Raw genomic sequence first — 15,238 nt, 5'->3', positions numbered from 1 at the left:
CCATGTGACATGCTAGCAACAGAGGAAGAGCTACTTCTGACTAGGTCTTTCGATTGTCTAGCGTGGATTCCACTGCTTCACGCTGTCTACCCTGCAAAAGAGTGATCTCAGAGTCACACATGGATTCGGGAAGGTACCGTGTGCTGTTAAAAATAAAAGGGGAAGGGGAGAGAGAAAACCCTTGTAGGAATTGCTAGGCAAACAAAATAAGTTGCTTTACCAAAGAACTTCTCAAATCCTTTAAGGTACTAGTATCAAATGTGACTATTTTACTGGAGAGGGGGAGGCAACATTGCCCAAACTTAACTGTTCAACACACTTCCTAGGTTAAAAGGTTCAAAGACTGAGGAGTGCTTAAAGAATCTGGACTAGATTCTCATCTATGATTACTCTCAATTTAAAAAAAAAAAAGCCCAATTTTGAGAGAATAAAAATTGGAATTTTTTTCTTATCTGGGAAAAAAATCCCAATCACCTAGCTATTTTACCTAGCAGCTATCATTGCATCAGTGATGGGCCTTCAGCACTGACGCTCTATCCTGCCTCTGCTCTCACTGCCAGCTACTCTCCCCCAGCACCCCCACTCACCCTCCACCACTGAACAGTGTCCACGCCAATGCCCCACGCTGCTGCACACTCACCAGCGTGACAGTGCAGCTGTACTTATACGGAGGAAACATGTCGGGCTTGACCTCCACGACTTTCACCTGCGATGTCCTGTTGGAGGGGCCACTTGGTAGCTGTGGGTCAAAACAAGTCATTTGGTACTTGTGAACTCCGGCCATACTCGAGTCCTGTGTCCTGAAACACCTTGAGGAAACAGTTTCCCGGGGAACTTGTAGGGCTCCACGTGAGCCCTCTAGAGGGGCTGAGTGTCACATCCAAGTCTTCTGTGTGGCTTCTAACACCATGTGTCAGAAACAGCACAGATCAGACTTACAACTTCCATCCAGTGATAAACCCATGTTAACAGCCATGCAACAACTATATGGCTGAACGACATTGGTACAGAAAAACTAGGGCGAGAGGAAGAGCACGGCTGCTTCCCCTTACCACTAATTATAGCATCTCAAATGTTCTGTAAGGAGTACATGTATCACCTATATAACTGAAAGTGAACGAAAAGCTACAGCAGTCTAGATTATCCTGTAATAGTGACTTTAAGCTGACTTCTAGAATGTAAGAATCTATGTATCCATTAACTAGATACATAGATACAGCTTTTTTTTTTTTAAGAATTATTTTATTTATTTATCTAAATTTGACCAGAGAGGGGCAGAATGAGAGAGAGAGAGAGAGAGAGAGAGAGAGAGAGAGAGAATAGGAAACTGAGAAAGCAATCTGCCAGGTCCAGGACTCAAACCATGGTCGGCCATGTGTGAGTCCAATGCCCTTAAATCACTATGCCACCAGCTGGCCCCAAGCTGAGGCTTTTAACAAATACCCAATGTTGGCATTCAAAAGGGAACTGCAGGGCATTGAACAGTGTGACAGTGGTAAAACGAGAAGCTCTATAAGCAATTCTGTGTGGGAAGATTCCTGGTTTAAGATGGAGAGCACCCAGAGTATACTGGACACACGCCCCCCCAATGAACCAGGGCTGGCTGAGGGCTGGAGGTGGACGGCAGCATTATGACCTTGTCGGGGTGCTCTTTCTCTCGCTGTCTCTTTTGCTTATGGAAGAAATAAACAGGGACAGTTCTGTGGCACAGCAGTAATGCACTGCTCAAGAGAAGACGGGGGTGGGAACCAGCAGTTAGCGTAATGGCTATGTCACTGGACTCCCATGTAGTCGACCATGGTTCACATCCCAGACCCGGTGGCTTAAAACTCATGCCGGGCGCATGTGCGTGCGTGCCCAAGATCCCGAGAGGAGAATGGAGGAGAAGGGATTGCGGCGTGACCATCCCCCCTGGGGGGTGATTTCTCGCTTTCTGTCTCTATGTCTCTCTCTGTCTGTCTGGCTAGCGCACACGCCCTATAGCAAAAATCTCTCTCAAAAAAAAAAAAAAAGAAAAGAAAAGACAAGAAAAGACGGGGGCTAGCTGGGCATGGTAGTTAAGGCAGCTGGATCCCACATGGCCAAATATGCTGTTCAAGTCCTAAAACAGGCAGCTTAAAAATATGCTAAGCCCATGTTCATGTGTGCCTAAAATCCTAAGAGAATAGAAGGAATTATATGTGATGTGGCCATTTCCCTGGGGGTTGGGGGAAGTTTCCTTGATTTCTTTCTTTCTCACTCTGTCTCTCTGTTTCTCCCTGGCAAGTGCACATACCCTATAGCAACTTGAAAAAAGAGAGAGAAAGAAAATGCTGGACCCCACATGGTGACCAAGGTCTGAATTCCAGTCTAATCGACTTAAAACAATCGAACAGACTGGAGGTCAGAGGAAGGGGATCATAGTGTGACCAGATATGTCTCCTTCCTTTTTCCTCTTCCTCACTCTTTCTTTTTACATACACACATGTGCGTGCTACCATGAAAAAAATTAAAAATAAACAAACTTTTAAAAAAGATGAAATTGCAGTAGTCCCTTAGTATCCACTGGCTAAAGGATATCCCATGAATAACAAAATCCAGGGACGTGCAAGTCTCATAAAATGGCGTTCACAGCATTTGTGTAAAACCTATGCATATCCTTCTGTAAACTTTCAGGCATCTCTGCACACTTGTAAATAACATTAGTGAAAAGAAAAATAAAGAGGTAAAACTTCTTTAGCATCGCTTTTAGGAAACCATCTCTTCCCCATTTCGTGACAGCTGGCATGACCTGGCTGAATCCAGAGTTAGTTGAATCTGCAGATGTGGAAACCACAGACACTAAACATATATCCAGAAATGGCACCATATCTGGGTGGTAAACAGAACAGCTCTCAAACTAAAAGCCAGTTCATATTCTTGTTAGGGCAAATTTAGAACTGTAAACAAAGGAAGTCATCAGACAAAGCACATATGGCACAAGAGATGGCAGACCAATTTTCTTTTTCTTTCCTTTTTTAAAAATAATTATTTATTTTATTTTTTATCTATTGATTCATTGATTTTTAGTTTGACCAGAGAGAGACAGAGGGTGAGAGTGAGATAGAGGAAGTGAGAAAGCAAGCCACCTGATTCAGGACTTGAACCCCGGTCAGCCATGTGGGAGGGTCCAGAGCCTTAATCACCACGCCACCCACTGGTCCCTCCTTTTTTTTTTTTTTAAGTTTTTGCCACAGGGCACATGCACTAGCTAGAGAAACACGAAGAAAGTGCAAGTGAGAAATCATCCCCTGGGAATGGCCACACAGCAATCCGTTCTCTTGGGATTTGGGGCAGGCATGCACACATGCCTAGCATGATTTTCCAGTGGCTAGGTTCAAAACTCGAACTGTGGTCAGCCATGTGGAATCCAGCACCTTAAGTATGATACCACCTGCTGGCCTGGCAGACCAATTTTCTTATTCTTTAAAAAAAATTTTCTTTTAAGAGAGATTTCTGCTATAGGGCATGTGCATTCACCACAAAGACAGAGATAGAGACAGAGAGGGAGAGACATATCACTCTCCCCTTCAGGGGGATGGCCATGCCACAATCCCTTCTCTTCCATCTCCTCTCAGGATTTTGGGCATGTACACAGAGATGCCCAGCATGAGTTTCAAGATGCTGAGTCCAGGATTTGAACTGCAGCCGGCCATGTGGGAGTCCGTGCCTTAACTAATACGTCACCTGCTGGCCTCCCAATTTTCTTATTCTAACTTGGTCCACAAAACAGCTTTTTCAAACTATAGGCCACAATCTACTGAAGGGGTCATGAAATTCGTTTCATGTGTTGAAACCAGCATTTTGCAAATAAGAATGGGAAACACAAAGTGACTATATATAATAAAAACTCTGCTTCATTACTTTCTAATGGGGGCTGGCTCTGCGGACTGGTAGTGAAGAGAGCTGGACGCCACTTAGGTAACCACACAGTTCAAGTCACAGCGCCAGAGGCTTGGAAACCGTGAGTGTGTGTGCATGCCCCGAATCCCAGCAGGATGGAGAAATGGAGGGAAAGGGATTACAGTGTGACCACACCTCACTGGGGGTGCTACCTCTCTCCCTCGCACACTGTCTCTCTCTGACAAGTATACATGCTCTCTGACAATAAACAAAAAACTGATGTGTCTATGTTTGCTCGGCTGTGACATAAAAATGTATTTGTTATTAACAGTCATGGTCAAAAAGAGTTTGAAAAATTCTAACTTAGAGTCAATAACTATGTTCATTACATGGAGGGGGAAACGCTTAAAATCAAAAAGTAAATGGAATTTTGACATTTGAGAAATCTTTAATAGCTATTATCATTCAGTTGAGTGAAAACATAGACTACAAACTAGTACACAGAGAAAGAGTCATGTGTTTGGCTTCAAAAATATTTTAAAATAAGCCCTCAATGGGCCAGCTGGTGGCGTGATGATTATGGCAGCTGGTACCAGCATGACTGACTGTGCATTTCTAGGTCCAGACCCAACAGCTGGAATACTGCCCTGGGCGTGTGTGCATGCATGTGTGCCCCCACTGACAGGCAGGTAAGTGGCTGCAGTGTGGCCATCCCGCCTTTGGGATGCTTTCTCACTTTCTCCCCTCTCCTCTAGATAGTGACTTAATAAACACACAAAATCAGACAAAGACTTGAAAGCTGAAAGAGTGCACACTTGACTGTTAATGGTAGCTAATTCTGCATGGCAAGATGGGGAGAGAACCATTCTCTTTCTAGTTTATCTTAATTTGCTGTGTTTTCTACAATAACCATACATTTACTTTTAAAAGGAAGCTACAGAAATATCATAACTAAATGCAGGATCTGACTCTAGCAGACCCTATTCTTACGAGGAAAAATGCTATATAAAGTGCATAACTGGGTAAAATTGATGAAACTGAAATACAAACAGTAAAGTAGAATATCGATGTTTCAGTAGAAGGATGTGGTAAGAATTCAGTAAGACAATAAGAATTTTTTTTTTTTCTTTTGAGAGGTTTTTGCTATAGGGCGCGTGCACTCGCCAGACAGAGACAGACAGAGAGACAGAAAGTGAGAAATCACCCCCCAGGGGGGATGGCCATGCCGCAATCCCTTCTCCTCCATTCTCCTCTCAGGATCTTGGGCACGCACGCACACACGCCCGGCGTGAGTTTTAAGCCACCGGGTCTGGGACACGAACCGTGGTCGACTACGTGGGAGTCCAGCGACATAGCCATTACGCTAACTGCTGGTCTCTGACAGTAAGAATCTTATTCTTAGGAAAACACTAAGACACATTTTAGAAGTAAAAGGCCAAGTAAGTAAATTACTATTTTACACACACACAAACATACATGAGCACAAATAAAGCAAGATGGGCTACCATATTAATAATGCTTGGCTCTGCATCGTACAACATGTAGGTGTTCTTTGTACTATTTTTATTTTTGCAACTTTTTTCCAAGTTGTATATCACATACTTTAAAAACAAAATTACTTAAAAAATAGACAGATCGTTCAGGTTAAGCTCCTCCCTGGGGTTTGCCTTTTGCTTTGTTACATTAAATGGAAGCAGGCAGTCCCCCAAACAGGGCCGCTGCTGGAAAATGGGTCTTACCTTCATGTCTCCAGTGCTCGGTGGCTGCTGGATGGGCTGGCCCAGCTGCTTCAGCGTGCTTGGCTTCAGGCCACAAGTCCGCACCGAGGGAGTCTTATCTGAGAGAACCAGGAGCCAGACTGGACACTTTGGTGCATTTAGTGTCCTCCCCTCGCTCATCCCGTTCTGAACCCTGCTCCTGCCCCTTCCCAGCATACAGCCCTCGTCCCAGGTCTGCCCTAGCCCTCACCACTCAGGGGAAAGGCCTGCCTGGCCCTGGGTAGTCCCACGTTGCTGCCTCGCCCCACGTTAGTTGGGGCCGGCAGAATGGCTCTCATGGGTCTCGCTGCAGCCAGTAATGAGGGCTTGCCCCGCGCTCTGCCTTTAATTTCTGGGGCTCTGGGCCCAGAGGTAAGCAGGTCAACTCTGAAAAACACAAGGGAAATCTGGAAATTCTGGATCAAGAGGAAGAAAACAAAAGGGCAATCCCCAAATGGCACTGCACTGGGGGGCAGTAGGGTGGTTAAACTATTAATATTGTATCAGGTTGTAGACAGACTGTGTTCAAGTTCAACCATGAAGCAGATATGTAGCCTTGGGCAAGTAATTTCACTCATATGTTAACTTCAAGTTCCAAGTACGTAAAATGGGGTCATAATTGCCTAATGTTACGGAGTCATTACGATGATACAAAGTGTAAAACAGGGCCTACAATGCATGATATAGATAGCTCTTGTAGTTAGTACATCAACTCTGCCTCTAATTAGAGCAAGTACTTAATAGCCCACCTGAGTGCAGCTAAAATAAAAGTCCGTGTTTCCTTCATCTTTGACCATAGAACCTGTATCAGGTCTATTTGCTAAAGTGATCCGCTTGTCCCAAACAAAAGACCTATAGTACACAGCTTCACTTTTTAAAGACTTGAAATCATGTCCAATGTACAGTGCTTAATAAAAGAGCAAAACATACAAGTATGTATTTTATGCTACCATCCACGCTAAGAAAATTTTTAAAAGTGGGGAAAAAATATACATATACACACATCTATACATAGCTATTCCTTGTATCCAATGACTGGTTCCAGAAAAATGTGCACATGTTCAAGTCCCGTATTTAAAATGGTACGATATTTGCACATGACCTCTGCACATCCACCCATACACTTTAAGTCATCTCTAGATGACTTACAACACCTAATACAGTACAAATGTTTGTAAATAGCTGTTACACCATTATTGTTTAGGAAATAATGATTAAAAAAAACTTTGTACATGTCCAGTAGAGACATACCCAAACTTGGCCAAGCTACATAGCACAAATAAATTTAAACATCACAGGGCTGGTCCCAAAATAGAGGTTAAAGGAGCAGAACTCCCCCCCCCCACCATGGCCAAACGAGGTTAGAACCCCAGCCTGAGTGACTTAAAAAACACACCAGATACATGTGTGTGCGTATCCCAAATCCTGATGGGATGGAAAAATGGAGAAGGGATTCTGATATGATCATATCACATTGAAAGGAAAAAAAAGTTTTAAAATCATAATATAAATCAGAATTTCAAAGCTTTGGTATTACTGACATTTTGGGCCATATAACTGTAGAATGTGTAGTATCCCTCTGGATCTCCAGCCCCTATCTAGCAGCAGCACCTGTCCTCCATAGTTGTGATAACCAGCAAAGTCTCTAAACACTGCCAATATGTCTCCTGGGGGAAATTCTTCCCAGCTGACAACCACTGACACAAACCGCTAAGGGCCTTCTGTTACAAGAACACAACTTCCTCTGGGAAGAGCTTTGAGGAGGAAAAGGGGAAGGAAAGCAAGCCCCAGTTTTCTGACTTCCTCCTATCCACAAGGCCCTAGTTTGCATGCTTTATACACAATCTTTTTGTTTGTTTGCACAGTCAGCCTGTGAGGATTTTTTTTTTCTCTTAGAAAGATTTGTGCTATAGGGAGCACATGCTCGTTAGGCAGAAAGAGAGAGAGAAAGCGTGAGAAATCATCTCCCAGAGAGGATGGCTGTGCTGCAAGGGGATGGCTATCCCTTTTCCTTCATTCTCCTTTCAGGATTTTGGACATACATGCACATGTGCCCAGAGGGAGTTTTAAGCTGCTGGGTCCAGAGCTCAAACCATGGCTGAATACATGGGAGTCCAGCAACATAATCATTACGCCATCTGCTGGTCCCAAGGATAATTTTTCTTAATATGCAACTCAAAATTTTTCAAAGAGAAGAGAACTCAAGGCAAGAGGCAAGAAGTAACTATGCCTAAGGTCAAGCTGAAGCCGGGGGCAGCCACCACCAGAACGGAGTTCCCTGACCACTGGATGAAGACTTTCTTTCTTTCTTTCTTTCTCTAGGGCCCCTTAATAAGGCTTCTCTTTCCATATCCAGCGTCTGAGACTGGCAACCCGTATGTATACAGGGCTTACAGCCTGGACCTGCAAGGTCTCCTTAGGGAGACTGACAAGAGCGGCAGGAGGAACCTGGCAGCAGTGCATGGAAGCCGAGCGTCGGGGGAAAAGCAAACCCTCACGTGTTCCGAGGCCTTGTTTTCTTTCTCTAAAACAGGAACCATTAACTGGGCTCTGCTGCCTCGCTCAGTAATGCTGTGAGGACAAGCGACAGAACAAACATGGGCAACTTCCACAGCTGTATTCTAAATACTGTCCTGCAATCTATGAACACACCAACTTACCCTGGAGGCTTTTTAAGAGCAGGGAGTGGACTAGAGGTGCTGGTTCCCTCAGCTGGTGGTGGCACATCTGCTCCAGCACCGTCATTCTCGGCTGTCCTCAGAGTCACCTCAGGCTGCACACCGCTCTTGATGACTGGCACCTTAGTGACTGCTGTGCCGCGATTCCCGGGAGCGTCCTTGACCAACACATGAGCGTCTGAGATGATCACTTCCTCCCACTCGTTCTCCTCGCCCGCTTCTCTTGAAGGCGCAACACTCAGGAGCTGGCTGACTGCCTCAGAGTTCTCCACGGTCAGTTGGGAGGCATTTTCCTTAGAGGCATTTTGCTCCGTGGTGACAGGCTGCTGACTTCTTTTAACCATAGAGCCTTTGGAGGAGATGCCAGATGCCAATTCCACTTTGACTTTCGCTGGCTTTTCCTAGAAAAAAGTACGAACACTTTGAACTCATAAGGCATTCTGCGGCTGACAATAACATTCACAAATATCTTAATAATGACGTATCGGGGCCGGCAGGCTACGCGGTAGTTAAGGCGTTGGACTCCAACGTTGACAGCCATGGCTTTAGTCCCCAGACCTGCCAGCTTGCTTTCTCATTTTCTCTCTCATTCTCTCTCTCTCTGGTCAAACTAAAAAATACTAAATAAAATTTAAATTATCTTTGAAAAAATATACAAACAGTTAAAGAAACTGGGGCCCACGGAGAAGAGCTAACTTAAGGTCTTAAGTCTAAAACCGATTGGAACCTAGGTCGTCGTTTTTGTTTTTTTTAAAAAGAATTATTTTGTTTAACTTTATTATTTATTTTAATTTGACCAGAGAGGGACAGAGTGGTGGAGAGAGAAAGCAAACAAGAGGGAAAGTGAGAAAGCAAGCCGCCAGGTCCAAGACTCGAACTGCAGTCGGCTATGTGGGAGTACAGCACCCTTAACCACCATGCCACCTTCTGACCCCAGGTTCCTCTCACTTTCATATTAACCGCTTCATTTTGGATAAAGATATTCTGCTAACACATTTCTTACTGACATGCTTAAGGTTTCACATACGTTGCCGATTTGGGTTTAACTTCAATTATTCAAAGCCTATTTCTCAGTATCAAGAAAAGGGTATTAGGCCTAAAAGTTCTAAATTATTTGCCTTGGTGGTTCTTTTATGAGATTCAGTTAATCCCAATGTGGTCACAATCTCAAGTGGCTAAACTCCAAATTTCCAACTGCCTTGGGGAAAACCCTGTTATGCCTCACATTCTTTCAGATGAGTCTGAAGAACGACTGCACATATGCACATACTGCACACTGGGTCAAATTAACTCATACATATTAATTATGCGCTAAAAAACACCACATCTCTTGATATCTGATACTGCCGTATCAGAGAGACCTACTTTTAAAGTCTTCAATGCTTTAGCTAATATCCAATCAGCACTGTGGTGCAAATACCAGTATTATTTATATATACATGCGGGGGTTCTTCAAAAAGTTTACAGAAAGTATGCATTATGAAAAAACTGTGCACGGATTTTTTTTTGGCACCAAAATAAACCTGTACTTTAATCCTATTTTCCACAAACTTTTTAAAGTCTCATCATTTACATACACATACTCCCCAAAACATTTTTTTAAACGGTAGTTGTCTCTGACACAGGTTTTCTTCCATGTGAAAAGGATTAGAAGCTAGGGGACATAAAACATAAAAGCTGGGTTTCACCCAAGCTCAGCTCTACTCCTATGTGGTCTAAATCAGTGGTCTCCAACCTTTTCAACCAGGGACCAATTTCATGGAAGACAATTTTTTGACAGACCAGCAAGGGTTGGGGAGAATGGTTTCAGGATAATTCAGGCATATTACATTTATTGTGCACTTTATTTCTATTATTACATTGTAATATCTAATAAAATAATTACACAACTCACCATGATGTAGTATTTGCAGTTGTTCCCCAGTGCTAGTATTATTGCCTCATTCCACCTCAGATATCCAGCATCAGATTCTCATAAAGAGCGTACACCTAGATCCCGAGCATGCACAGTCCACAATAGGGTTCACACTTCTATGAGAATCTAATGCTGCTGCTGATCTGACAGGGGGTGGAGCCCAAGTGGCAATGTATTATGAGTGAAGGGGAGTGGCCTTAAGTACAGGGAAACCTTGGCTCACTCACTTTCCTGCTGCTCACCTCCTGCTGTGTGGTCCAATGGCTGGGGACTCCTGGTCTAAGTTCTCATTTCCCCATTATGAAACAAAAGAGGATGGGGCTCTCAGTTTCTGTCAACAGTCAAAACAGCATTTTGACCAATTCTTCACTATGCAGGACCATCACTGACTAGCAAAAACTACTTATATTTCCAAAGCCTTCTGAGCAGCATACTTCCCCTGGTTAAGAACCAGTGGCAATGACCTACAAGAGCTCTGCAGGCCAGATGCAGTGGAACAGCAGTAATGCAACACTGCTCGATGCTAAAGCCACATGTATGCATTTTCTATTGGAGGTGTCTGTCTCTCTATCTTTTGTGGAAAAAAAGTAGTAAATACACTTAAAGAAAAATATACAGCCTCACATTATAACACACAATAGCCCCTGAGGATAGGTAAACATGGAGAAAAGGACCCGGCTGCAGAGTCACAAGCAGTAGGACACTGATGCACAAAGCTAGGCCATGCGGTGCCCTGGGTTCGGGCAGGGCTGCAGTGGCATGCACTTGTAATCCTGACTAACTGGAAGGCTGGGCAGGAGGACTGTGCCATGGCAAGAATGCCTGTCAAAAGTGACCTCCTCCTCTCTCTCTCTCACTCATAAAAACATTTAAAAATAATCAAACATGGAGAAAATTCTAAATAAACTGCAGAGCCTAATTATCACTAAAGTCAGTAGAAAAACAGAAGACTAAATTCATCTCTTGAGCAAAACTCTGCCTACTTAGCAGACTACTTCTAACAAAAACCATTTGTAGGAGGCTTAGTCACGGTGGTGTGGGTGTAGGGTAACACTGCGTAATACTGGAGCCACATGGGAACCCTGGCTTCAGATCCTGAGTTAACCTGAACACATCAGCAATGCTCATGACCCTGGCTGGCTGAGAGGCTAGGGGAAGGCTGTCAAGGGCTGTCACCAACCCCCACATCAAAAAACAAACAAACAAACAAAAAAACCAACCCTCATAAAAGATTGCTTGGACAATTTAAACAGAGAAAAAAACTCGACTGGTGGTCTCACATTCCCTTAACTCATCCTACCCTTCTCATGCTATTTTCTTTCAAGATGGAGGGTAAATACGACCAGCTGCCCACTTAGACATCTTAGTGACCTCCACTGGACCACCCATTAGAATGAAGCCTCGAGCTAAACTGCTTTATTATACACTATCTTTTGTTCACCAGCTTATTGGGAGCTATGCCAGACTTTTCATGGGCTAATACAGCCACGATTATTATGACACCAGAACAACACAAGAAAAGGCCTCTTTGGGAAGTAGAGCAGGAATAAATCCATAGCTTCACAGAGGTACCCCAGAGGAGAGCAAAGAAAGTCATCAAAACCTCCTGAGACACTGGTACCAGGGCCTTCCTGACCCTAGATGGGATTAACATGAACAGCAGCAGCAGAGATTAATTATACTGCTGTCAGTCAGGATGACAGCAGGGGAATTTTACTGACGACATAATATGCACAGAGACTGTGCCATCCACTTTATATAATCTCATTTGAACCTTCCAACAGCCTTAATAAGGTGGGCACTATTATTAACTGCCACTTACAGATGTGAGGAAACTTCAGTCAAGGAGTGGAGACAGAAAATGACTTGCTCAAGGTTCCATAGCTGACTCCAGAATTTTATATATGTATACACATTTTTAATTTGCTAGAGGGCACATGTGCTTGGCAGAGAAAGAGAAAGATAATGAGGGATAGGGAGAAAGCATTCCCTTTGGAGAACGGTCATGCTAAGTTTTTTCATTTCTCCCTCCTTTGGGATTTTGTGCACACACTTGCCCCACGTGTTTTTCAAAGTGCCTGGTCTATGACTCAAAGGGCACAGTCAGACATGTAGGGTCCAGCTTCCTTAACCACCAGGTCACAGGCTGGTCCCAGGATGTTTTTTAAATTAATTAATATATATATATATATACACATATATATATATATATTTTTTTTTTTAATTTGGGCGCATACACTTGCTGGAGATAAGGTCAATCCCCTCTTCCATTTCTCCTTTGGGCACATGTACACGTACCTAGCACGTTTTTCAAGTCACTGGCTTTGGGACTCGAACCACACAGTTGACCACATGGGATCCAGCTGTGTTAACCACATGTATTTAATTTAATCTAATTATTTTTAATTTGTTGTAGTCACCAGAGAAAGAGAAAGTGAGAAAGCAAGCCACCCGGTCTGGAATTCCAAACTACTGTCGGTCATGTGGGAGCCCAGTGCCTGAAGCACCAGGCCACATGCTAGCCCCAGAATTATAATCTCAATAATTATCTTGTTCTATCTTTGGGAATCAGTGCAATCCTGAACTCCAACACTCACGCAGAGGACAAAAAGTCATCATCCCAGGGAACCAGCAGTTAGCGTAATGGCTATGTCGCTGGACTCCCACGTAGTCGACCGCGGTTCGTGTCCCGGACCCAGTGGCTTAAAACTCACGCCGGGCGCGTGTGCGTGCGTGCCCAAGATCCCGAGAGGAGAATGGAGGAGAAGGGACTGCAGCATGACCATCCCCCCGGGGGGTGATTTCTCGCTTTCTGTCTCTATGTCTCTGTCTGTCTGGCGAGCGCACGCGCCCTACAGTGAAAATCTCTCCAAAAAAAAAAGTCATCATCCCAGTATTCAGAGATGTTCTGTGGAACAGTGCCCCAGAAAGAATTGAAAGGTATGCTGCTACACAGGTTTTCCCTACCAGTAAGTTTGGACCATGTTGAGTTAAACACATAAGAATCACAATCCTAGCCTAAGCAATTTTTGCAAAAGCGAGTCTTCTCTTTCTTTTCCCACCTACCAAATTCTATTACTCCTTCAAGACCATATCCTTTGTAAAACCTTCCCTATTTCAGCCCTAATGTCTCTCCTCTCTGACCTGAGAAACTTACTGCCTACTTTACTCACTTTGGACTTAAAAAGTTAGTCTCATTTAAAAGGTTGCAAGTATGTGTTACAGAGTCAGTGCCAGGCAGACAACAGGTTAACGACACGTTCTGAACTGAACTCACAAAGGTGCAGTGCGAGGCTCATTTGTGTCCTGAGCATCTACTATGGGCAAAGGCTGTGGGGAATGAAAGCAGCTCACGTGACATGAACAGCAACACTTTCAAATGGTGATGACAGTTCAGCCATTATGACAGGTGGTCACAGTGACCAGCAAGGCTGGAAGCCACATGGCTGGTCACAGGTCTTGATCCCCAGATTGTCCAGAAAATATTCTGGAGGAAGGGAAAGGGGAGACACAGAGGAGGTGGAGGGCTGAGGAAAGGGGATCGCAACATGACAAGACCCTGTCAAAGGTCCTTCTCTCGTCCATGCTCTCTCTGTGTGTACATGCTCTTTATTATTTTAGTAACAAACAAAACATGTGATGATCACTAAGTAAAAGTGTTAAAGCCATATATACTTTACAGGTAAAGCCACCCCTCCTTCCCTAAGAAAACCCAGAGGTGTTTCATGGACAAACTAACGTTTAAAAGAGCCACAAACCATGATTATGCATCCATAACAGGCACAGAAAAACAAATAGATGGGCCAGCAGGTGGCATGGAGATTAACGCAGCTGGATCCTATATGGCCCACAGCATGGTTCAAATCTCGAACCAAGTCTTGACAACCATGCCAGGAGCATGTGTCCAAAATCCCTAGGGGAGAATGGTGCAGAAGGGACTGCAACTTGGTCATCCCTGAGGAGTGAATACTCACTTTTTCTCTCTCTCTCCCTCTCTCTGGTAAGCGCGCACACACCCTATGGTAAAATTTTAAAAAGTAACCAAAGAGTTGGCTTTAGGAAGGAGGGAGAGAGGTAGGCTGGGAGAGAGGGGCAAGTGGGTAGACAGTGTACATTCATCAAGTTAGACTATGGAAGATTTCAAATTTCAAATTAAGAGTGCCCACTTTCAATAGGAGCTATAAGAGACTGAAAGGATTTTGAGCTAAGAAGTGAAAAGACAGAGCTTTGGACCTGCATAATAGTTAGGCAGCCAGTGTGGACAGTGAATTGTGAAATTCATCCATAACAGGGAGTGAATAATATTAACATGGTATTCATGGGAAATGATGAAGAAATTAAGGACAGTATTTTTGAAGAATATTTAATGACATGATTTATTATTAAATTAAAAAAGACACAAAACTTCTTCACAGAAAAAACTGGAAGAAAATATACCAAAATGTAAACCAATAATGGCTTTTCTTTGGCTTGTATAAAATTATGGACAACATTTTAATCTATTTTGCTTTTCTTTTCTTAAACAGTTTACAATGAAAGTGATTTCTTAGTGTAGTGAGAAAATGAAAATGAATATGAACTCTTAAAAGTCGCCTGTCCCTAAGAGCAGCAGGAAGCCTACTTTGTTGGGTTTCTAAAGCAGTGATGGCCAATGACTCTTACCTTTGGGATCCATTTTCCTCCAAGGAAGTTACCACAGGTAGGGCACTTGGGTGGTTTGTGCCTGGTGACGTACGTAAAGGAGCAACCTGGGCTAGTGCATGTTCCATGGCCCCGGCGGGTATAGGTAGTGGTCTGCAGAGAGAGTGTCAGAATCAGCATCACAAACCAAACTCTTAGACCCTGATGACCATTACAACCGCAGCAATACGAAGACACCGGCCTGTAGAAGGAGAGCCAATACATAGTATCATAAAAGGACACAGCTGGAAAGGTTCCAAGGTAAGAGTTCAGTTTTTTGATATGGGGAAACCGAGTTCAAATGGTGGAAGACAGATGACTAAGGTTGCACAGCCAGGTACCAGAAA

The 15,238-nt window shown here is 43.7% G+C and overlaps 1 protein-coding gene across 3 annotated transcripts in view; it reads right to left on the bottom strand.

Moving 5' to 3' along the window:
* HMGXB3 (HMG-box containing 3) overlaps positions 1–15,238 on the bottom strand; it is a 51,904-nt gene that overhangs the window by 20,339 nt on the left and 16,327 nt on the right. For 2 of the 3 annotated variants that reach the window (XM_006150883.3, XM_014588742.2), the window contains 5 exons: positions 14,874–15,005; positions 8,279–8,697; positions 5,830–6,005; positions 5,601–5,698; positions 641–739 (listed from right to left, as the gene is read on the bottom strand). In XM_006150883.3, the coding sequence (XP_006150945.2) occupies positions 641–739; positions 5,601–5,698; positions 5,830–6,005; positions 8,279–8,697; positions 14,874–15,005 (924 nt within the window). The remainder of the gene's footprint in view (positions 1–640; positions 740–5,600; positions 5,699–5,829; positions 6,006–8,278; positions 8,698–14,873; positions 15,006–15,238) is intronic. The other variant, XM_027772814.1, reaches the window with a different exon arrangement.

Source organism: Tupaia chinensis, unplaced genomic scaffold (assembly GCF_000334495.1).
Source record: "Tupaia chinensis unplaced genomic scaffold, TupChi_1.0 Scaffold000303_1, whole genome shotgun sequence".
Classification (NCBI taxonomy): domain Eukaryota; kingdom Metazoa; phylum Chordata; class Mammalia; order Scandentia; family Tupaiidae; genus Tupaia; species Tupaia belangeri.
This window is presented reverse-complemented; position numbering and strand designations above follow the sequence as displayed.